The sequence below is a fragment of the Hypanus sabinus genome, chromosome 7 (genome assembly GCF_030144855.1).
Source record: "Hypanus sabinus isolate sHypSab1 chromosome 7, sHypSab1.hap1, whole genome shotgun sequence".
Taxonomy (NCBI): Eukaryota; Metazoa; Chordata; class Chondrichthyes; order Myliobatiformes; family Dasyatidae; genus Hypanus; species Hypanus sabinus.
The window spans coordinates 48,989,130-49,014,332 of record NC_082712.1 but is presented as its reverse complement, the minus strand read 5'-3'; the positions used below and the strand labels follow the sequence as shown (position 1 = coordinate 49,014,332).

Sequence of the window (25,203 nt, the reverse complement as noted above, 5' to 3'; positions counted from 1 at the left end):
GTCTGTACTATTGTTAAACCATGGGTCAGATTTTACATTTAATCACAGTGCTTTCAGTGAAAGGATTATTGGGAGACGGCCTGAATAAAGGAAAGCACAGATCACCAGAATTTCTAATCTGACAGTAAATTAATGGGTGGAGAAGTTTGGCTCCAATCAACAAGATGTCATTTTTCAGATTAACTGCCTCCACATCTGAATAACCATTCCATTAACAGGTAGTTTATGAATATAACGCTGTTCCATTTCTTGAAAATGTGTTTTATAACCAATGTATTTTTTGTGAGGTGTAGTGTCTATCACAAAGTAGTGAGCAATTCAGAAACAAAAGCAAATTAAATAATATTGAAAGGCCTAGATGGAATGGACGTCAAAGATCATGGGGACAAGGCAGGAGAATGTGATTGAGGGAGATAATAAATCAGCCATGATCAAATGGTGGGCAGACTTGTTAGGCCAAATAGCCTAATTCTATATAGCTTCCTATATCATCTGATTTAGCTGATTTCAGACACCAAAAATGCATTACAACGTTCCTTCAAGATCCCACATATTCATTCAATTGCATCTAAATAATCTGACATGTCAAATTATAGTTAGTTCAGTTAATATTCTTCACCTGCTCTATTCAAATATATATTCAACTTATTTATTAAATCACCAAATTTAAAACCTTTATTACAAAGTTAAAACAAATAAATGTTTGCAATAAGTTAAAACTATCACTTACATAAACTGACACAAGTATATCAAGAGTACAGTAAACCATTTTGTTAGCTCACTGACATAAGATACTCAGATTAGCAGTGCTTGAATAATTTGGAAAAAGTCAATGCTCACTCATCTGTGAAATTTTGACTTTGTCACATAGCCTTTGGAATTTAAAGTTCTGCCATTATCTTTTAATCAAATTAGCTTGCCAATTTTGCAGTTAAAACAGAAAGAAACAAAGACAAGATACTAAGAGGAACCAACATTTTCTATATAGCAGAATCACATTAATTTTGAAATTTTCCAACTACAGCTGCAAAATTTAGTCTCATCTGTGCAGGAAGTCTGAATACTGTTGTATTTGGAATTAAGGTTGAAACTCAGAATATTTAACTTTCAACTATTCTTTCACCTTGGGAAAAATGCTGTTAAGAGCATTCTGCTAAAATAGTTAATATCTGAATCTCCATATTTCAATTTGAACAAATAATGATCACATCCAAATAAGTAAGTATTTTTATAAAACTTGCTGTTCTCAATTCCTGTTCAATAACTGTCAATAAGAAAATGCAACAGCTTATTGGAAAAGAATAGCTCTAAAAAAATCTTTTCATTAAATCCAAACAATAGGTATTTTTGCTTGAAAGTGTGAGGATTACATTGTGTGACCATCATACAAATATATTTTACAGCATACAATTTGAAATATAACATACAAAAGTCTTTTAAACTTAATTTTAGTCTGAATCAGCCTTTGTTAAAATCCACAAATCAGAACACAAACTAAAAAGTCATTTAAATATGACTCTTTTTAAATATTTCTTATTACAAAAAGGTAGCAGATATTTAAATATACAAAATTAGAATTCAGTGTTGTTCAATTCCAGATAAATGAAAAACTCTTCAGAAAGAGATAATTCGTTTCTAGTACCTTCATGAATATGTACTGCATTTTATTTCAATACCTTGTCAAAAGGAATCCCATACTTCTTTAATATTGATGGAGATATAAGGGTCATCTTGTGACGTAGGAAAGCATCACATCCTTGTGAACTACTTGGAAAGAAGCCTGTAACAAATATTTTACAAAGTATTTACTTCAATTGCATTAAATTAAACAGAAGTGATATTTTGCAACAGAAAGGAATATGCTGCTGGGATATTCAAAGACCACACTGAAAAAAATCAACTGCAAGTATTTCAATAACCAATATTTCAAGTTGTTTTACAGCTTTAGTTCATAGAGTAATACAATTCAAACTGATTACCATTATTACCTCTCTCGGCATGTTCTACTCCTTTCCCTGCTGCACCAAAAAATGCATCAAATTTACCCTAACAGATCCACCAAAAAGCTTTGGATTGAGGCCTCAAAGTACTGCAATTTAACACTATGAAATACTGTACTGAAAACTTTGACACTTCATATTTCACTAACTTTTATGAAAGATTGCCGAAAGATCAGAATCAGGTCCAAAGATTCATTCTTACAACAAACAGTGCAGGGCTACACGTGCATTCTTTTACTGATATCAGATTTTAGATCTGTATCCCTCTTCACTGATTATTATATTAGATGACTTAGACTTTGTTTGCCCACCTTTCTTCTACCCAAATCTCACCAAACTGTTAAGAATACCAACACTGGTGTGTTAGAATACCAACATTGTATAACCATACAGGAACACAGACTTAAGACTACAATGAGAAATCTCAAAATCACTATTACCACTATGCCCATGAAGAAATGGAAAGCAAAACGTAAGAAAAAGAAGTTACAGCATTTACACATAGAAGAGCCTTTATCTTTATGATAAAATATGTTAGCCAACTGATTTTAATACAAATTAAAGTTGGAGGTACAGAGTCATTATGGTAAGTAAAGATCAAATGTTGAAACAGGATGAATGTAGAGTTTCAATCGCTTCTTTTAACTTCCAACAACCAAAATAATGCCTGTAGCCATGAAATTAATTGTTCAATATTGTACTTTGATTGGCAAGGTGGCATAATGAGATCCTACTTTCCGTGAAGTTATGCTGATATGGACAACACACTTCAACTACATAATTCACATAAACTGTAAAAATAAGAAAAAATACCCAATTCATATTAAAAAACAATATGTAGCTTTTGGTTTTCTCCTTTTCTTACCACCCCCAGATGGACAATACACAGCCAGCCCATGAACCACAATTCTCCTCACTTGGGAATCTCTGCCACAGCAGAGAGGTATGTGTCTCAATTAAAACAAAATCTCCAGTTGCTTAGGTGGGATTGTGAATTAAAAAGTATAGCCATTTTGAGTATATAAGAGGGAAATACTCAGAAGATTTAACAGTAGAGACTTTATCTTTGGTTTTGACTCGAACGTTGGTAGAGAATTATGCTGTTCGTGGCAAATGGTTTGCTGGTTAACCTCCAAATCCTGACAAAGCTGGGTATCATCCCACTGGCTTACATGGCATAAAAACTTTTGATTTGCATTCTTGTAGATTAACTTGTAATGCAGTGAGTATTTTAAAATTCATGGGATATTGCTTGGATCAAAAATCCAAAGTCATCATGACATACAGAGCTATAAAATAATTTCAATATCATTAAGCTGCCATGTATCCATATACATCAGTGGCAATTGCCTGAAATATAATTAGGCATAAATAGATTGATGCTCATAAGATTTTTAAGAGTAACTATGCTGTCAACAAACTTTAGTTTTTATGTCCATAATTATGTACATGATTAAATACATCAGCATCTGGCTTTACAGGCCCTCTAAAGCAATTGGAATTGTTGCTCTAGTTCCACATGCAGATAAGGATGTACATCAACACATTATATTAACTTAAGGCCAATGAATCCTTCGATGAAAATCTCCTTGGGTCAATATTTATTGCTATTTATCTACATTTACATTTTTCACTGAAAATTACTTCCTGGGCTGTCTTTTTTCCATATTACATTAAACTCTAACATGTCCAAATGTTATCATTCACTATCCAGCACCACATTAGAACAGCTTCTGGGGCCTATCCCTGGGCAGCAAGTGGGCCAAGAATTTTACCAGCTGCAGATTTGAAAATAAGCTGTGGAATGAGGTTATTTTTGGCTAAACAACATTTCACTTCGCTTCAAGTTTGTCAAGCCCAGCATCCTAGTCAATCCTCAAAATGTTCATATCAAACATATACTGTTAACAAAGCAGACTGACAACTGTTATTTTAATTATTTGTTTATCTGAGTAGAAACGGAGCATAATAGTATGGAATCAACAATGTTTCTCTTAAAATGCAGCAGCATATAACTGACTAATCCATTCAGATGATAAATAAGATTGCTCTAAACAATTGCTTATGCCAGACTGTCTTTCAGTATTAATTCCTAGTTTAACAAATTATTTTGATTTAAATAAAAGGGGGAGGGGAGAAGAGAGAGGGAGGGGAGAGAGGGAGGGGGATTGAAGCTGATTGATTAGTTTTGAGGGATGATGGTTATGAATGCCGAGCCATAGTCAATTAAGAGCATCCTGATGTATACATCTTTGTGGTCCAGATATTCCAGTTGACTGAAGAGTCAATGAGATGGTATCGATTGTGGACCTGTTGCTCCAGTAAGCAAATTGGAGTAGATCCAAGTTGTTTCTCAGACAAGTTGATATGTTTCATCATCAATCTTTCGAAATACTTCATCACTGTGAATGGAAATGCTACTGGATAATAATCATTGGGGCAGGTTATCATTTTCTTCTTAGGCACAGGTATAATGAAATCTGCTTGTAGCAGGTGGGTACCTCAGACAGCCAAAGTGAGTGGTTAAAGATATTCGTGATCACTCCCATCAGTTGATTAGCATACGCCCTTGGTACTTGGCCGGGTACCTCTCTAACTGGATGCTTTTCGTGGCTTCACCCTCCTGAAGATCCAAGGGATCATTGAGGGCTGTGGGAGTTTGTGATGGATCCTCTGTGTTTTGCCCATCAAAGTGAACATAGAAGGCATTCTTTTTTGGTCAGCAACATCAACACAGTACATAATACTACAAATATGGCCTTATCAACTTCTTGTACAACTACAACATAACTTTCTAGCTCCTGTACTCAGTGCCCTGACTGATAAAGGCTGGCATGTCAAACACCTTCACCATCCTATCTAGCTATGACACTGCATTCAATGAACTGTACACATGCACTCCAAGGTCTCTCTGTTCTATAATACTTCCCAGGGCCTTACCATTCACAATATAAGTCCTACCTTGGTTTCATCTCCCAAAATGGAATACATTTATCTGGATTAAAAACCATTTGGCAATCCTCAGCCCACATACCTAGCTGTTCAAGACCCCCCCCCCTGTAATTTTTCATAACCTTTTACATTATCTGTAACCTACCATCTATTACAATATAACCTGCAAATTTACCAATCATGCCTTGTACATTTACATCCAAATCATTTATAAAAATTGTAAACAACAAAAGTCCCAACACCAATCTCTGTGGCAAAACACTAGATGCAGACTTCCAGCCTGAGAAACAACCCTCAACCCTCACCCTCTGCTTCCTACTGCTGATCTAATTATGAATCTTATCAGCTAGCTCCCCTGGATCCCTTACAACCTGATCATATGGAAAACACACAAACTCCACACATTCAACACCCAATTTATCCAGGATCTCTAGCACTATGAGGCAGCATTACTGTGCTGCGCCTGAGTTTTAATTCATTGGTACATGTAAAGTACCACTGTATACAAATTGATCAGAATCTCCTGTATTACCAGAAAGATATAATTTTAATAAGTATTTCATGAGCAGTAAAGGATAACGGGAGTATTGGAGGACATTTTCAACCTCTCACTGCTATGAAAAGAAGTTCCCACTTGCTTCAAATGGGCAACAATTATACCAGTGCCCAAGAGGAATAATGTGGGCTGCCTTAATGACTATTGCCCGGTAGCACTCACATCAACAGTGATGAAATGCTTTGAGAGGTTGATCATGACTAGACTGAACTCCTGTCTCAGCAAGGACTGGGACCCATTGCAATTTGCCTATCGCCACAATAGGTCAACAAAGACACAATCTCAATAGCTCCCCACACAGCTTTACAGCACCTGGACAACACAAAACCTATGTCAGGATGCTGTTCATCGACTATAGCTCAGCATTTAATACCATCATTTCCACAATCCTGATCGAGAAGTTGCAGAACTTGGGTCTCTGTATATCACTCAGCAATTGGATTCTCGACTTCCTAACCAGAAGACCATAATCTGTGCGGATTGGTGATAACACATACTCCTCGCTGGCGATCGTCACTGGAGCACTTTAGGAGTGTGCACTTAGCCCACTTCTCTACTCTCTCTATTTCCATGACTATGTGGCGAGGCATAATTCAAATACCATCTATAAATCTGCTGACGATTTAACCATTGTTGGCAGAATCTCAGGTGGTGACGAATGGGCATACAGGAGTGAGATATGCCAACTTGTGGAGTGGTACCACAGCAACATATTGGCACTCAATGTCAGTAAGAAGAAACAGCTGATTGTGGACTTCAGGAAGAGTAAGAAGAAGGAACACGTAACCAATCCTCATAAAGGGATCAGAAGTGGAGAGAGTGAACAGTTTCAAGTCTCTAGTGTCAAGATCTCTGACAATCTAACCTGGTCCCAACATACTGATGCAGTTGCAAGGCAGCAGCTATACTTTATTAGGAGTTTGAAGAGATTTGGCATGTCAATAAATATACTCTAAAACTTCTATAGTTTTAGAGCATTCTGACAGGCTGCATCACCTTCTGGTATGGAAGGCTACTGCACAGGACTGAAAGAAGCTGCAGAGGGTTGTAAATCTAATCAGCTCCATCTTGGGTACTAGCCTACAAAGTACCCAGGACATCTTCAGGGAGCAGTGTTTCAAAAAAGTAGCATCCATTATTAAGGACCTCTAGCACCCAGGGCATACCCTTTTCTCACTGTTTCATCAGGTAGGAGGTACAGAAGCCTGAAGGCACCCACTTGGTGATCAGGAACAGCTTCCTCCCCTCTGCCATCTGATTCCCTAACGGACATTGGATCCTTAGACACTACCTCAAATTTTTAATATACAGTATTTCTGTTTTTTGCACTTTTTAATCTATTCAATATATGCAAATTGTAATTGATTTACTTGTTTATTTATTCTTACTATTTTTATTTTATTTATTATTTTATGTATTGCCTTGAACTGCGGCTAAGTTAACAAATTTCATGTCCCCTGCAATGATAATAAACCTGATTTTGATTCTGAACATGAGGTCTTGAAAGGTGCTATAAACTATAAATTTATCTAATGTCAAAGAATTGTAGATGCTGAAAATTAGTAATAAAAACAAGAAATACTGGAAATATTCAGCAAGTCAGGTGGCATTTGTTGAGTTAGACAATTAACATTTCAATTTTGATGAAATGTCATTGACCTGAGACATTAAGCTGTGCTTCTCTGCCCGCATACACTGATCAACATTTTGAGTACAATCTCAGCTTTAATTTCAAATGCATCTGTGTATTGCTCCACAAGATTTACTCTATATATTTTTAACATACTAATTATATTTCTGTATTGAGGTAAATCTAGCTATAAAATCATACTTAGATGACTGAGAGAATGCATTGCAGTTTAAAATTTGATGCTTTATATTGCATTACCTTGTGCGAGTCGCTCCAGCCTTTTCCCATGCTCTGGAGGTACTGCGTACCTGAAAATGATAGCAAGGAATATCAATTCAACCTGCACCAGAACGTAATTTTTGATGTGTCACTTCACACAAACAGAAAAACTTCCTTGGATATAATTAAATCATATACAGTAGATTCCAGTTAATTGGGCCACATTGGGACCAGTACATTTTGGCCCAATTAAGTGGCTGCCCTAATAAGTCAAAGTTTCACTGAAAGAATTGAAAAGGTATAAAAAAGACAAACAGCCATTTAACTGAGTAACAAACTATGTATTTAACTGAAATACTGAACAAATTATAACATTACCAATACTACTACAGTATTATAAAATTGTATCAACTCCTAATAGTTATCAACAGAGGAATTCATTCAGTGTACTCTGCTCTGTTCTTTTAATTGACTGTGAATGAAGAAAATAAGCACACAGTGCAGATAATAGTCTACCTTCATACAAGGCTATCAATGACTGCATCCTCCAAATCTCCATTTTTATTATAACATTCAAGATGATTATCGATACCTTCAAATTCTTCGTAGTCCTTAACTTGTTTCACTACTGGCCATTTCTGGCATCTCAAAGTCTGAATGCTTGAAACCACAGTGAGCAAAACAGTTCTATACAGTCGGCCCTCCTCATCTGCGGGGGATTGGTTCCGAGACCCTCCCCTCGTGGATACCAAAAAACGCAGATGCTCAAGTCCCTTATTTAAACTGAATCAGTGCGGTGGTCTTTAGGACCCAGCGGAACCCCGGACTTTATTTAACATGTTCAGTGAGGTGGACATTAGGACCTGGCATTGCTCTGAATCCGTGGTGTTTCTGTTCATGAAAATAATCACAATCGCGATTGAAAATAAGGTGGAAGTAATAAAGCGATCGGAAAGAGGTGAAACACCATCGGTCATTGAAAAAGCGTTAGGCTACAGTCAATCAACGATCGGAACAATTTTAATGGAGCATGTGAAAGGCTCTGCCCCGATGAAAGCTACAAATATTACTAGCAACGCAGCGGTTTAATTATTGAAATACATATGTTTCTTAATTGTTTTATATGCATAGAAAGGTAAAATACGTACTATATACTAAGAAAAACGTTTCTGACGCTAAATAATACAGGATGTACCTGTTCCAACCTCAAATCCGACTTAAAGATGGACTCAGGAACTGAACTCATTCATAACCCGGGTACTGCCTATACTTAAGTCATTTCTAGATTACTTATAATACCTAATACAATGTAAATGCTATGTAAATAGTTGTTATACTATATTGTTTAGGGAATAATGACAAGAAAAAATAGTCTGTACATGTTCAAACGACTAGTGCTGGGGAGAAAACTTCCGGGTTTTCCCAATCCACGGTTGGTTGAATCCATGCATGTGGATTCCGCGGATAAGGAGGGCCGACTGTATTGTCTTACTGCTTATTTCTCTCCATCTTTGTTACAAAAATTACTGCTTTTTGAGCATAAGTACACACAACTGATGCTGTTTGAATCACAAACAAGAGAAAATCTGCAGGTGCTGGAAATCTGAGCAACACACACACACAATACTGGAGGAACTCAGCAGGCCAAGCAGCATCTATGGAAAAAAGTACAGTCAACGTTTCGGGCCAAAACCCTTTTGAAAACTTTTCACTCTACGCATGCTGTAGTCAAACAAGTGCACGTGTCTAGCACTAGTTAGAAACTATTCAGGAAGATTCCTGTCCCAATTAAGCAATCCCAAATAAATGTAGGAAATCCTGGTTATTTTCTCAATTTGTTTTGTTCTTTAAGAATTGTCCCAAATAAGTGGCTGCCCCATTTAACCGACAGCCTAATTTCACAATTTCTATTATCTGCTAACATGGCTACAAAGAACTTTACCAGTCAGTCAAGCTGTAAACTTCCTGATGCAAATCTCCACCTCTGCGTGGTTACAATTTGTGTAACATATATTTCCAAAACAGTTGCTTTAAAATGGGTTGCCAGTACATATTGACCCAGATGTTACCAGAGTGTTCCACCTATTTCACATGGAATTCTCGCCACTTACAAATGGAACAAATATGATTATTCAGTTTCAATAATCTGTTAATTTGAAAGGGGATTTTAACGCTGCAAGGAAGTTAGGACATTTTCTAATTATCTATATAGTACTAAAACTCTCATCATCTGTCTATCTGTTTGTGACTTCCAATTAGCGCAAACGGTGCATTACAGCGGCACTTTTTTTTTTGGCTAAATTGACTTAAAATGCGCAGGAAAAGTTCTGGGTTATATATTCGTATAGAATTGCTCATTCACCAAAATCAACAACCTTGCTTTCACCTGACAGCCAATCCACCATCATGGAAATCGGGACACGACATGATGATGCATGTGCATGGCCAGCCTCAACAGCGACACAATGACGCATGCGCACGGCCAGCCTCAGCAGCAACACCAAGAGGAGCAAAAGGGCAGGGCAGCTCTATTTCGATTCTCTCACAGGGTCACCCCATTGTCTAGTTTGTGTTAAAAGCAATATTTGTAATAATTAAATGGTTTTCTGCATGCAAGGTATCTTTTGTTTTTAATTTTACTTTTTATATTGATTTTGTTTCAAAGTTTTCGAATCCCAGAGAAGTTTCTTGGATGGGCCTGGTTACAGCCCACGTTTTACTTTAAGCAAGAATAAACATCACAAGTAAGCAGGAACAGGAATCACCACCAGACCCCTCGAGCCTGCTCATTTTTCAACACGGTCATGGCTGATATACGCCAGTCTCAACTTCAATTCTGTGTCAGTTCCCTGCAATTTTCTATATCTCAATCTTTCAAATACTGTACTTACTTATTTTCAACTTAAATATATCTAATGACCTGGCCTCACGACCCTCAGAGGAAGAGATTCACCACTTTCTAAGAGAAGAAATTTCTATGTAACTCAGTTTTAACTGACAAACCCCTTATTTTGCAGCTATGTCCCCTTGTTCATGACTCTCTCACTGAAGAAAAGATTACCATCTACTCATTAAGATCTTATACACTTAAATAAAGGCACCCCATCTTATAGACAATAGACAATAGGTGCAGGAGTAGGCCACTTGCCCTTTGAACCAGCACCACCATTCAATGTGACCACAGCTGATCATCCACAATCAGTACCCCATTCCTGCCCTCTCCCCATATCCCTCGACTCCGTTATCTTTAAGAGCTCTATCTAACTCTTTCTTGAAAGCATCCAGAGAATTGGCCTCCACTGCCTTCTGAGGCAGAGCATTCCATAGATCCACAACTCAATCCATCTTTTAAACTCCAAGGAATAAACACAAAACCCTTAAACAGAATCATCCCAGGAAATGGCCTAGTTAACCTCCTTTAGACTTCTGCTAAAGTAACTGCATCGTGTTTAAGGTAAGAGGACCTAAACTACACACAGTATTCAGGTGCGGACTCACAGATATCCTGTAAATTTGTAACAAAACCTCCCTATTCTTAAATTTCATAAGAAGGCAAACAGCTTTTCAAAGTTCAAAGTAAATTCATTATCAAAGTACACGCTACTATATACACCTTCAGACTCATTTTCTTTCAGGCATTTACAGGAAAAATACAAGAAAATTTTGCAAAAAACCATACACAAAGACTGACAACCAATGGTTGTTTCCAAAAGAAAAAAATCTATGCAAATAAAAATAAGACTGATAATGAATTGTAAAGGGTCCTTGAAAGTGATCTATGTATCCCAGAATCAGTTCTAAGCAGTAACTATTTATTGAACATGCTACAATTCATGCACTTATAGTGGCGTGCAAAGCGCTATGAAAGAAACACACGGAGGCAGAAAGAGCTGAACTCGGAATGGCTTTGCTGATTCAAACTCACGCGCTTAAATCCCCCCTCCCATGGGTCCCTGCAAACAGCGGGGCGAACATGACGTCAGACCGCCCCCGGAAGGTCCGCTCCAAGCGGGCCACGTGTCTGCCTGCAGCACCCGATGGCAGTTCGAGCCCCATGTGTGCGGACCGCCAAACCACCCCCCCCCCCCGAAACATCTATCAGGGGAGTGGAGCCCCCAGTCTGTGTGGCTTGCCTGGGTGGCCAGCCTCACCAGTGCGGTGCGGGTACCCTCACTGGTTGCTCAATGTCCAAGTGTGCCAGTTTGAGGCCGTCCACTGTAAAAGTCTCTTCCCGGCCACCCACCTCCATGACACAAGTGGTTCCATTGTGCCAGATCACTCTGAAGGGTCTGTCATACGGCCGCTGTAGAGGTGACCTGTGCATGCCCCTGCGAATAAAAATATACTCACAGTCTCGGAGGTCTTTAGGGGTGAAGGATGGCGTGGGACCATGCCTGGAGGTCAGGACCGGTGCTAGGATCCCTACCTTGTCCCTCAGCCTCGTTAGCACCGCTGCTGGAGTTTCGTCTGAACCTCGGGCCTCTGGAACGAACTCGCCCAGGACCGGCATGGGGGCGCCGTAGACCGAATCCACGGAGGAGGTGCCCAGGTCCTCCTTGGGGGCTGTGCGGATGCCCAGTAGGACCCAGGAAAGCTCGTCTGTCCAGTTGGGGCCCCTGAGGCACGCCATCAGGGCCGACTTGAGATGCCAATGGAATCCCCCTACCAAACCATTGGACTGGGTATGGTACGCTGTGGTGTGATGCAGCTGGGTGCTCAGGACTTGCGCCAGTGCTGTTCACAAACCAGATGTGAATTGCGTCCCTCTGTCGGAGGTGATGTCCGTTGGGAGGCCGAACCTGGTGATCCAGTTTGCAATGAGTGTCTTGGCGCAGGACTTAGTGGACGGGTCTGCGAGCGGTACGGCTTCCGGCCATCTGGTGAACCTGTCTACCATGGTAAAGATATACCTGGCACCCCGGGAGACCAGCAGGGGGCCGACGATGTCCACGTGGATGTGTTGGAACCTCCGGTGCGTCGGCTGGAACTGCTGGAGGGGAGCCTTCATGTGCCACTGGACTTTGGCGGTCTGGCAGCGTACACAGGTCCCAGCCCAGTGTCCGACCTGTTTGTGCAAACTGTGCCAGACGAATCTGTCAGCTACCAGCTTGATGGATGCCCGGATGGATGGGTGAGCCAGGTCATGGAGCTTGTCAAACACCTGGCATCTCCATGCCGCTGGAACCATGGGTCGGGGTTTGCCGATAGACACATCATACAGGAGTCAATCTACTGCCAGACTAATGGAGAAGTCCTCCAACTGGAGCCCTGAAACGGCGGTGTAGTAAGCCGGAATCTCGGGGTCTGACCGTTGCGCTTCCGCCAGTGCTACTCCTGTGGACGAGATGCCTACTGAGTGGCGGCAGGGGTGAGACAGTGTGTTGGCAACAACGTTGTGCTTCCCTGCGATGTGGCGGACGTCCGTGGTGAATTCGGAAATAAAGGACAGGTGCCTCTGCTGCTGAGCCGACCATGGGTCCAATACCTTGACCAGTGCGAAGGTGAGGGGCTTGTGGTCCATTTACACGGTGAACTCCCTTACCTCGAGGAAGTGCCGGAAATACCGGATAGCCAGGTAAAGCGCTAGCTGTCGAAGGTGCTGTACTTTGCCTCTGGTGGCCATAGGTGCCGGCTGAAGAAAGTGAGTGGTCGCCAGTGGTCCTCAACGAGCTGCTCCAGGACTCCACCAACTGCCGTGTCGGAAACGTCGACTCTCGGGTGCACTAGGAGGGCCGCCTTCACCAACCACTCCTTGGTCTGTTCGAATGCCTCTGTGGACTCCACAACCCATGCCACTTCTTTGGTCTTGCCGGCCAACAGGCTGAACAAGGGTCTCATGATGCGGGCCGCCCCTGGCACAAATCGATGATAAAGGTTGACCATCCCTACGAACTCCTGCAGGTCCTTGACCAGGCTGGGCTTGGGGAACTGGCGGATGGCCTGGACCTTGTCCAGTAGGGTAACTGCGCCATGTCGGTTGACTCTCTGGCCCAAGAAGTCGATCTCCATCAGCTTGAACTGGCACTTCACTGGATTGATTAGCCAGTCCATGGTCGCTCAGGCATTGGCAGAGCTGGCGCAAATGTGCCACGTGCTCTTGGTGTGAACTGCTGGCCACCAGGATATCGTCCAAGTAAATGAAAACGAAACCCAGGCCACATCCCACCGAGTCCATGAGTCTTTGGAAAGTTTGGGCTACATTCTTGAGACCGAAAGGCATCCTCAGGAATCGAACAAGCCGAACAGGGGGATGAGGGCAGTCTTGGACACGTCATTAGGGTGCACTGGGTTCTGATGGTATCCCCTGACCAGGTCGATTTTGGAGAAGATGGTCACTCCGTGCAGGTACGCCATGAAGTCCTGGATGTGGGGTACCAGGTATCTGTCGGCGGTTGTGGCGTCATTGAGCCTTTGGTAGTCTCCGCAGGGCCTCCATCCTCCTGTGGACTTGGGTACCATGTGCAGCGGGGATGCCCACGGGCTGTCTGAGCGAGCGGCGTACAATCCTCAGCTCTTCCATCTTATGAAACTCCTCCTTGGCAAGGTGGAGCTTGTCAGGTGGGAGCCTGCGAGCTTGGGCGTGCAGTGGCAGGCCTTGCGCGGGGATATGGTGTTGCACACCGTTCTTGGGGTCGGTTGTGGAGAACTGCGGGGTGACTATGGAGGGGAATTCTGCCAACACCCTGGCGAATTCGTTACCCGAGAGGGTCATGGAATCCAGGTGGAGGGCAGGTAGCCTGGCTTCTCCGAGCTGGAAAGTCTGGAACGTCTCGGCGTGGACCAGACGCCGGCCTTTCAAGTCAACCAGGAGGCAGTTGGCTCGTAGGAAGTCTGCCCCTAGTAGCGGCTGTGACACCGTTGCCAACATGAAAGTCCAAGTGAAATGTCTGGACCAGAAATGCAGTGCAATAGTTCGCAGGCCATACGTCTGGATGCTGGTACCGTTTGCAGCGGTGAGTTCGGGGCCTGGGACCGCGTTACAAGTGTCCATATTCAAGGGGGGGGGGGGGAGTACGTTGACTTCGGCCCTGGTGTCTACCAGGAAGCGCCGCCCAGAGTGCCGGTCCCAGAGGTACAGGAGGCTGTCTCAGTGGCCAGCCGTCATAGCCATTAGCGACGGCTGGCCCCAGTGTCTTCTGGAAAAGCACATGGTGGACAGCAGCGGCACGCGCTTGAGCCCCATCTTTGGTGATAGAAACACCATTGTTCCGAACTTTCATCTTTTCCCCCTGTGGGTCTTGGCGGCTTCGGTTGCGGGGCCAGTGCATTGGGACGTGCGACTGTGGCGAGGCCCACGGAGGCTGCTCCACGTTGCTTGCTCTGCCAAAGGACGTCTGCTTTGGCCGCGACCCCACGTGGGTCGCTGAAATCTTCACCCGCAAGGAGGCAGCGGATGTCCTCTGGCACTTGCTCGAGTAACAACTGTTCAAACAGAAGGCACGGCTTATGGTCGTCCATGAGGGCCAGCATATCATTCATGAACTCAGAAGACATGCGGTCGCCCAGGCCGTCCATGTGTAGGAGCTACGCGGCCCGTTCTCGGTGGGAGACTCCAAAAGTACGGATCAGGAGCGCCTTAAGCTTAGTGTACCTGTCTTCCGTTGGTGGCTGGCGTAGCAAGTTGATATCTGGCCTGCCGTCTCCTGGTCGAACGCGCTGACCACGTAGTAATACCGCATAGCATTGGCCGTAATGTCTCTGATATTGAACTCGCCTCAGCCTGCTCGAACCAAACGTGGGGCTGAGTGGCCCAGAAAGTCGGAAGCTTCAGGGCGACCACGCTGTGCGAATTGCTCGGATTCGTGGCTGGTTGCAGAGTCGCCGGTTCCAGATGCCGCCTGGAATGTCGGGGTCACCAATGTAGTGGCGCGCAAAGCGCTACAAAAGGAACACACGGAGGCAGAAAGAGCTGAACTTGGAATGGCTTTACTGATTCAAACTTGCGCACTTATATCCCCCCCCTCCCATAGGTCCCTGTGACCCGCGGGGCGGACGTAACGTCAGACTGTCCCCAGAAGGTCCGCCCCGAGTGGGCTGCGCATCTGCCTGCAGCACCCAATGGCGGTTCAAGCTCCGTGTGTGCGGACTGCCACACACTAGAATTTCTGAACACTCATTTGCACTCTCTCCATTTACATAGTAATCTACTTTTGTTTCCTCTTACTTAAGTGTATAATCTTGCACTTCCCCACATTGAACACCATCAACCAGATTTTACGTCCAATCACTCAACCTATCTCTATCCCGTCACAACATGCCCTTGCAGTTATATTTGAATCGGCAGCAAACCCAGAAAACTTGTACTACATTCCTCCTCCAGATCATGAGGCGCTCATCTGCTCCGTAATAAAACATACCAGCATCTTGGAGGAACATTTCCCAAAGGAACATTAGGATGATGACCAAAACCTTTATCAAAAAGAAAATTTTAACAAACATCTCAAAGGAAAAGACAGCCATAAAGAGTTTAAGGGAGACAACTCATGGTTTTAAAAGGTAGGCAGCTGAAGAAACTTCCATCAAAGGTCGAAAAAAAATGATGAAATTGGACCAGACCCACAAAAGAGAATGTTTTTAATTGCTATTAGGCCTCAAATGAAATTATATATAAGTTTAAATGCAAGAAACCTAACTATGGAACTGAACATGATTAGAGCCATCTGCTTGTATCGAGGGTAAAAGCCAAGGGACTTGTCAATTTTTTTTATGAACTTACAACACAGCTATTTTAATCTAACTACAATCTATTTAGTAATCACAGTAATACCCATGAAATTCTTTCAGAATAGCTTTCCTGTCTAAAACTCAATAAACAGCCAAATGAATGATGTGTGCTGAATAATATGTGACAAGCAACATAACTGATTATATCCATCCACAATAAAGATCATCAGGTGTCCAAAGCATTCATGCAATTTTGATAGCTCAAAATTTCAAATTTAAATCAGAACTTGTGAAATGTCAGCCTTTGAGATAAAGACTGATTACAAATTACAACATAACTAATATCTAGATTGGTAAGTAAAGAAAAGATTACTGTGGTGTAAAAAAATTAATATCAACACAGTAACACATTGGCTGTTTCAGATAAGGGTACCTTAATCACCGAATCTTTTCCTGTCATGTATTTCTTCAATTACTTTGACCCTAACTTAAAAAGTTAGATGTAATCAACAGGAAAGCTCTTTGTGAAAGAATGCTACTGCCAATAGCACATTTCAAAGAATTTGCTCAACATAAAGGAAGAAATACTTTCTTCAAAAAAAACTATTTCAGTTGCATTTTAAAATTTTGCTTTATTTTCTATGTTTTTATAATGTGTAAGCTAATACCAACACTCCCAGGATTATTACCATATGTTATCTTTAAACACAGAGCAGAGATATACTTTCAAGTAAATAGTAAGCAAAATAGTTATTGACTAAAAGAAACGTGGCAGTTTCTAAGTACCTAGAAAATTGGAAGCATTTTGTTTCATTTCTGAATGACACAGTTAGAATTTTGTGTCTTTAATCTGCTGAGCCAACACTTGAAAAGCTTGGACAAAAATACGAAAAGGTGAAGAAATCCTCAACAAATATCTTTGGCATTTTGTCCTCTCTAAATTCTGGTAACTACTTCCCTCTCTTTTCTCCCCCCCCCCCCCACCCTTACTCTAAGTGGCCTCTCACTCCTTCTCTTTCATTCTCCAGTTTCCATGACTTGCCCATCACCTCTGCCTGGTTCCCAATCTCACTGCTTTTATTCCATAGAAGATGTTCCTCTTTCTTCATCTATCACCTCCCAGCTTTTCATATCATTCCCTTGCCTCCCCCCTCCCCCACACACCTACCGTTCCCCTACATCTACCTGCCAGCTTGATCTCCTCCCCCCCCCCACCTTTTTGGATGAGATTTGGCGGCAGAAATTCAAGACAGATCTCCAGAATTCTGTCGAGAGGAGCAATCTAGTTTGTCAAGAGATGATCAGAATCAGAATCAGATTTACTATCACAGGCATGTGACGTGAAATTTGTTAACTCAACAGCAGCAGTTCAATGCAATACGTAATCCAGAAGAGAAAAATAAAATAAAATAATTAAAAACCAAGTAAATCAATTACAGTATATGTATATTCAATAGATTTTTTTTAAACATGCAAAATACATAAATAATGTATATTAAAAAAATATGAGGTAGTGTCCAAGGATTCAATGTCCATTCAGGAATCAGATGGCAGAGGGGAAGAAGCTGTTCCTGAATTGCTGAGTATGTGCCTTCAGGCTCGGTACCTCCTGCTTGCTGGTAACAGTGAGAAAAGGATATGCCCTGAGTGCTGGATGTCCTTAATAATGGAAAATGCCCTTCTGAGACACTGCTCCCTGAAGGTGTCCTGGGTACTTTGTAGGCTAGTGCCCAAGATGGAGCTGATTAGATCTGCAAATCACTGCAGCTTCTTTCAGTCTTATGCAGTAGCGCCCCTCCATACCAGACAGTGATACAGCCTGTGAGAATGCTCTCCGCAGTAGTCGGCCCTCCTTATCTGCGAGGGATTGGTTCCGGGACCCTTCACGGATACCAAAATTCGCAGATGCTCAACTCCCTTATTCAACCTGTCTCAATGTGGTGGATCTTAAGATCCAGTGGAACCACAGACCTTATTTAACCTGTCTCAGTGCGGTGGACATTAGGACCCAGCAGCAGAGATCTGAATCCGCAGTGCTTCTGTTCACAAAAATAATCATGATCGTAATTGAAAATAAAGCATCAGAAAGAGGTGATATGCCATCGGTTATTTGAAAAGCGTAAGGCTACAATCAGTCAGTCAACGATCGGAACAATTTTAATGGCTAAAGTGAGAAAGGCTGTGCCGCAATGAATTTGAAAGCTACAATTATTACTAAGCAACGCAGTGGTTTAATTATTGGGTTTTGGGGTTTTGGATTTTTGATCCTCACATCAACCCGGCACAGTGGAGAGCGCACTTGATAACGGTCTGTCACTGGATCGAACTCGGGAAGAAGTTCCCGAGCCCGGCGATGAAACATACGTTCTTAAGTGTTTTATACGCATGGAAAGGTAAAATATATACCATATACTAAGACAAACATTTGATTAACTGACGCTAAATAATACCAGATGTACCTGTTCCGACTTACTGAGTAAGAGAACTTCCGATTTTTTTCGATCCTGATCCACGATAACCCACGCACACCCTCCCATATACTTTAAATCATCCCTAGATTACTTATAATACCTAATACAATGTAAATGCTATGTAAAATAGCATTCCGGGTTTTCGCAATTTGCAGTTGGTTGAATTCGTGGATGCGGAATTCACGAATAAGGAGGGCCGACTGTACAACTATAGAAGTTCTTGAGTGTATTTGTTGACATGCCAAATCTCTTCAAACTCCTGATAAAGTATAGCCACTGTCTTGCCTTCTTTCTAACTACATCGATATGTTGGAACCAGGTTAGATCCTCAGAGATCTTGATACACAGGAACTTGAAACTGCTCACTCTCTCCACTCTGATCCCTCTATGAGGATTGGTATGTGTTCCTTCCCCTTACCCTTCCTGAAGTCCACAATCAGCTCTTCCATCTTACTGGTGTTGAGTGCCAGATTGTTGCTGTGGCACCACTCCACTAGTTGGCATATCTCACTCCTGTACGCCTTCTTGTCACCACCTGAGATTCTACCAACAATGGTTCTATTGTCAGCAAATTTAAAGATGGTGTTTGAGCTGTGCCTAGCCACACAGTCATGAGTATATAGAGAGTAGAGCAGTGGGCTAAGCGCACACCCTTGAGGTGCGCCAGTGTTGATCGTCAGCGATGAGGATGTGTTATCACCAATCCACACAGACTGTGGTCTTCCAGTTAGGAAGTCAAAGATCCAATTGCAGAAGCCCAGGTACAGAGGCCCAGGTTCTGTAATTTCTCAATCAGGATTGTGGGAATGATGGTATTAAATACTGACCTATAGTCAATGAACAGCATCCTGACATGGGTGCTTGCATTGTCCAGGCAGTCTAAACCCATGTGGAGAGCCATTGAGATTGCATCTGTCATTGACCTATTGTGGCGATAGGCAAAATGCAAGTTCAGAAGTTCATGGAGCCGGTGACAAGTTCAGCAAAACTAACAGATGGTCACTGTCAGATTATTTACCTCTGAGAAAGAAGGATGTTAACATGCCTATTAACAGGATATTGCTGAGCAGCAAGCTCTGAATCTAAGGAAAAGGTTCAAGGAGGGTTTTTCATTCTGCAGACTACACAGCTTTCCTGAAGAATGCCATCTCCATAGCTTAGGTGAAAGAGTGCTAGCAGAGGATCTGCAATGCAGTGATAGGAAAGTCTGGTATATTCCACATTGCAGTGCTCATCACCCCAAGAAAGAGAAATATTGTGTCAGGTTTGACTGTGGAGTAACTTTTCAGGGAATGTCACTTAATGCTTAGTTGTTACAGGGTCCTGATCTTACTAGTCCTTTCACTGGAGTCAAAACCAGATTCAGAAAAGAAACAGTGGTGATCTGGTGGATATTGAATCAATGTTTCATCAGGTTAAGGCAGAGGTCGGCAACCTGCTGCTCCGGAGCCACATGCGGCTCTTTCATCTCTGTGATGCGGCTCCCCGTGGTTTGTTAGCTTTTGAAATGTAATTCGAAATTTGAAGATTATGGTGATCTTGTACAATCTGAAAACTTTGTGGAGACACCATTTCCTGGCACATCCGAACCGGCTCACAATTAGCCACCGTTCCGGCTAAGGGAGATAGCCTACGGGGGTTTGTGAGTACGTGTCTTTTGGAGCATCCGCGCCCACGGGGACGGGTTGAGGGAGGCTTTAAAGCAAGGCTGTTTAGTTCGAATAAAGTTACCTTTGACTGCAGTCTTTATTTTAGCGCTGCGTGTAGCACACCGCTACAACGTGTTTTTTATCGCTATTAATATACATCACAACTGCCAATGCCTGACACCCGCCAGTGCGCGCTTTCTTTTAATTCTTCGATCCAAGGTAGGCTACCTATGGAGTAACCTTCAACCCAATGTCTTTTTTTCGGAGTTCAAAATGTTTTTGTTGCATGCAGAAATGTAATTTCGTTTTCTCTGCAGGAGTTCATCAATTTCATAAATGCAACACATTATAGTTTGTTTATACATAGCATAAAGGCAAAATAAAACCCGTTGTATGCAGTGTTATTTCATTTTGTGGCTCCCAGTGTTTTCTTTTCTGTGGGAAATGGGTCCATATTGGCTCTTTCAGTGGTAAACGTTGCCGACCCCTGGGTTAAGGTGTCAATGGAAGATGCAGACCTACTCTGGTGGCCAAATGTGGTGGATTTTAGAACTGGAGCAATTTCATCACTGAGTTGTGCCAATTTTGCCCTTAGGAAGCGCAGAAGATAATGGATAAGGTTTTGCATTGTTTCTATGTTGATTACAGCCTAGTCAGAGTCCTCTGAGCTAAAGGCAGCGTCTCCCTGTCATGACCTTCTATCAATTTGTGCTAAAGGTGGTTTCATTTCAGCAGTGGATAAGCAACTGACATAGTGAGCTATCTCCTGTACTGGATGAAAGAGCAGAAGACATGAAGGATTTGAACTTAGATCAAGGTGTTTCTTCAATGGACAGAGTACTTGGTGTGCGATGGTGTATTCAGTCTAATACTTTCAAGTTTAAGGTCATGATCCAGGATAGACTGCTTACCTGAAGGCGGGTCCTCTCCACAGTTCGTTCCATCTATGACCTATGAAGAATTCTGTGCTTTGTTTGTCAATGATTGCACGCAATTCCAGGATGTCAGCACATGGTGGATCCACCTCTGGACAGGATCTCTCCAGATCAGTCTCCATCCACGACGTAGGATTGGACTATTTTGGACCTTTTGAGGTGAAAAGCTGGAGTACAGTGAAGGAGGTATGGGGTTACATTTTCCTGTCTGGCTATTCGAGCCCTTCATGTAGAAGTGGCATCTACCTTTGACACAGATTCCTTTATGAATGCACTTCAATGCTTTATAGCAAGACAAGGACAAGTTCGTGAACTGGAATGCAATTAACTTTGTTGGAGCTAAGCGCAAGTTGAGAGAAGCCATTCATGAGTGGAATCATTCATAGATTAATGATGTACTTCTTCAGAAAGAAATTAAGTGGTTTTTTTAATCCATCAATTGGCTCACATCATGGACGAACATGGGAAAGACAGACCAGGTTGGTCAGGAAGGGACAGAATCTTAACGAAGAGGGTCCTTACACAGTTCTTTTTGAAGTAGAGGCTAATATGAATGGTCATCCAACTACCAAAGAATGATCTGATCCCAAAGACGTGGAAATGTTAATACCCAATCATTTGCTGCTTCTGAAGATCTCACCATCCTTAGCACTGGGGATTTTCAAAAGGAAGACGTTAATGCTTGTCATAGATAGGAGCAAGTCCAATACATGTCTGTTACGCCTGCAGCCCCCTCCTTTGTGAGAATCGCAAGATCACTATTGATTTGGGTCAGGAGACCCAGGAAATTAGAGAGAAAAGTGCAGAATGTCTCGTTCCCCAGCGATATAAAGCTACGGGACACGGCCATTGTCTCTTGGAGACGAACTTGTGTATTGCAATACTGTGCTATGTGGAAGCCCTCAGGCAAAGTGGGCTGGTTGAGAGAGGGATTGCATCACCCCAACCTGATTGACATCTGAGACCCTATGAGTCAGGATAAAAGAGGGTCTGTGGGAACAGCCCCCTCAGACGCACCAGAAGAAACGCTAGCGATCCTGTAATAGCGGAAGCCATTGGGAGGAGGCCACATGCGTTCGGTTCCATTTGCCCGGAACCGGTGGCTTTTACCACAGAAAAACGGCTTTTAGCTAACAATGGGGAAACCAACTCCCCACGACTCGAAGATTGGCATCATAAAAGAACTGGGCAAGTTTAACCCGTCTCTCTCTCTCTCTCAAACCCAAAACGCTGCAGCTTGAACAAAATAACAGTGACTTTTATATTTCCATCGGACAATACATTATCCCCTAGACAACGATAGAGCTATTTCTTATTGATTATTATTATACCCGTGCTTTTAGATTTAATATTGACGACGTATATTATCTGTATGTTTGCATTGATCTTATTTTGTGCCCCTTTATCAATAAATACTGTTAAAAATAGTACCATCAGACTTCAACGGACCTCTCTATCTTTCCTGATAAGTGACCCAGTTACGGGGTTCGTAACAATGTCAAACTTGTTTTGGAAACAGTGGGTCAAGGAATATTTACCCCAGCTACAGCAATGTCAGAAATGGTCAAGTATACAACGCAATTTCTTTCCAGGAAATACTGCGCTCATAGTTGATGACACAGCACCTCAAAACTCATGGGTCATGGGAAGAATCATTTAAGATTTCCAGACAGAAGAGTACTTATTTGACAGGTACACATCAAGACCAAGACCAGCTGTTTGGATCGGCCTAGAACTAAGGCCTGCCTTCTGCAGGAGGCAGAGGTTTGAGGAGCTACAGCTCAAGAAGCTTCATGATTCTGTCCTGTCAGTGGTGGTAAAGATCACTCTATACTGGGCTAAGTGCTGGTAAACTCTGGGCTGGATGCGTGTTGCATGACGGTTAAAAAAAGAAGAAAAAGGACATTTGTGTAAATGTTAACATTTCATGACACCTGTGTTTTGGTAGTATTTAGTTATAACTATTATAGTATAATAAATAAGGGGCTGAACTGTAGAAGCCATGTATCTGTTTTCTATCTGCATTGTATTCCATGTTGCATATTTATTATGGTAATCAGTAATGTGTGTGGGGGCGTGGTAAAATTGTAGGGTTTAGTTACGAATTTGAGCTTTGTTCTCAGTAGTTTGGTTCTGGGGACCATCAGATGTTATATCTTTCGGTGACCACTTAACTTTGCTTAATTATGTTTAATTATGCTTAATTGCTTATGTTTCTTTTGTTAGTTGCTAATAAAGGAGCGAGTACGTTTGTTCAACTATGTGAAACATCATTATTGTTGGATTGATCGGAGGGCAGGTCATACAAGGATAACAATCCATACTAGGTCACCAGCAGCGGCATTTGGCCACTACATTGTCTTTTATATTTATGACATTTGCTATTTATCTCTTTACTATTTATAAAGAGATGATGCTTGGTGTTTTGTTTCTGTATTTTGTGATTTTTTTTTTCTTTTAATTAGTGTGAAACCTGATGACAGCAGAAGAGGATATCATTTGTTTATTTTGTACTTGCCATTGATACTTTCTAACTATTTTTATTATGTGCATGGGAAGCAAGGTGCAGTTACTTAGATCAATTTTCTAATGTAAAAGTGCAAATCATCTACTTTGCTTCCAGACGTTTACGGTATTATATTACTTAGACCATACGATACTGGAGCAGAATAAGGTCATTAGGCCCATCAAGTCTGCTCCACCATGTCATCTCCAATCTCCTCTCTTCTCCTTGTATCCCTTCATACCCTAACCAATCAAGAATCTATCAATCTCTGCCTTAAATATACATAAAGACTTGGACTCCATGCTGCCTGTGGCAAAGAATTCCACAGATTCACCACTCCCTGGTAAAAGAAACTCCTCCTCATCTCCGTTCTAAAAGGACACTCCTCTATTTTGAGGCTGAATCCTCTGGTCTTAGACTCTTCCATCATAGAAAACATCCTCTTCACATCCACTCCATCAAGGCTTTTCACTATTCAATAGGTTTCAAGTAAATTATCCCTCATTTTTCCGAATTTGAGTGAATACAGGCCCAGAGCTCTCAAACACACTTCATATGACAAGCCATTCAATCTTGGAATCATTTTTATGAACCTCCTTTGAGCCCTCTCCAGTTTCAGCACATCCTTTCTAAAATAAGTGGCCCAAAACTACTCACAGTACTCCAAGTGAGAACTCGCCAATGCTTTATAAAGTCTCAACAATATTTCCTTGCTTTTATATTCTAGTCCTCTTGAAATGAATGGTAACATTACACTTGTCTTCCTCAGCCTGCAAATAAACCTTTAGGAAATCATGCACAAGGACTCCCAAATAACTTTGCACCTCAGTTTTCTCTTCACTTAGAAAATAGTCAACCCTTTCATTTCTTCCACCAATGTGCACGACCGACACTGTTTCATCTGCCATTTCTTTGCCCATTCTCCTATTCTGTTTCGGTCCTTCTGCAGCCTTTCCACTTCCTCAAAACTACCTTCCCCTCCACCTATCTTCATATCATCTGGAAACTTTGCAACAAAGCCAGCAACCCTATGGGACACCACTAGTCACGGGCAGCTAATCAGAAAAGGCTCATTTTATTCCCACACTTTGCCTCTTGCCAATCAGCCACTGCTTTATCCATAATAGAATCTTATTTGTTTTTCAAAAGAGCATCAAAAAATTAACTTCTGTCAATATTTTAAAATTCTTTTCAAAAACAGCATGATACACAGAATGCAGAAATTACACAAGCTGCACTTTTTTTCATAAAATATAATTGTACCATCCAGTAGGTGGCAATGAAGTATCATGTTTGCCACAGTGATACTACACAAGGCTTCAGCTGTCAGGTAGAAACAGCATAGTTCAATTTAATACATTGCAGAAATGGACCTAAAATTATCTTTCAAATATGATTGCCACATAATCATTGCTCATTTTCATTAAGATACATAATTTCACAAAAGTATTGGTTCAGTATAGCCTATAGACATCATCAGTTACATAAAGCACTACTTTTGGATCAAAGACTGCAGCAGACAACTGATTCTGATAAACATTATAGCTTGATCTACCAGAGCTATTGAACTTAACAGTATATTCCAACTGTTAAACTATGTCAGAAACAACCCTCATGACCT

General features: G+C 41.8%; 1 protein-coding gene across 8 annotated transcripts in view; it reads right to left on the bottom strand.

Moving 5' to 3' along the window:
- The window catches only part of LOC132396772 (lysine-specific demethylase 4C-like), a 379,800-nt gene that overhangs the window by 314,268 nt on the left and 40,329 nt on the right, over positions 1-25,203 (bottom strand). For all 8 annotated transcript variants that reach the window (XR_009513110.1, XM_059974646.1, XM_059974645.1 and 5 more), the window contains exons 6-7: positions 7,397-7,446; positions 1,677-1,780 (exon numbers count right to left, since the gene is read on the bottom strand). Coding sequence is in view for 7 of the 8 variants with exons in the window: in XM_059974646.1 (XP_059830629.1) it covers positions 1,677-1,780; positions 7,397-7,446 (154 nt within the window). In the remaining variant the exon portion in view is untranslated. The remainder of the gene's footprint in view (positions 1-1,676; positions 1,781-7,396; positions 7,447-25,203) is intronic.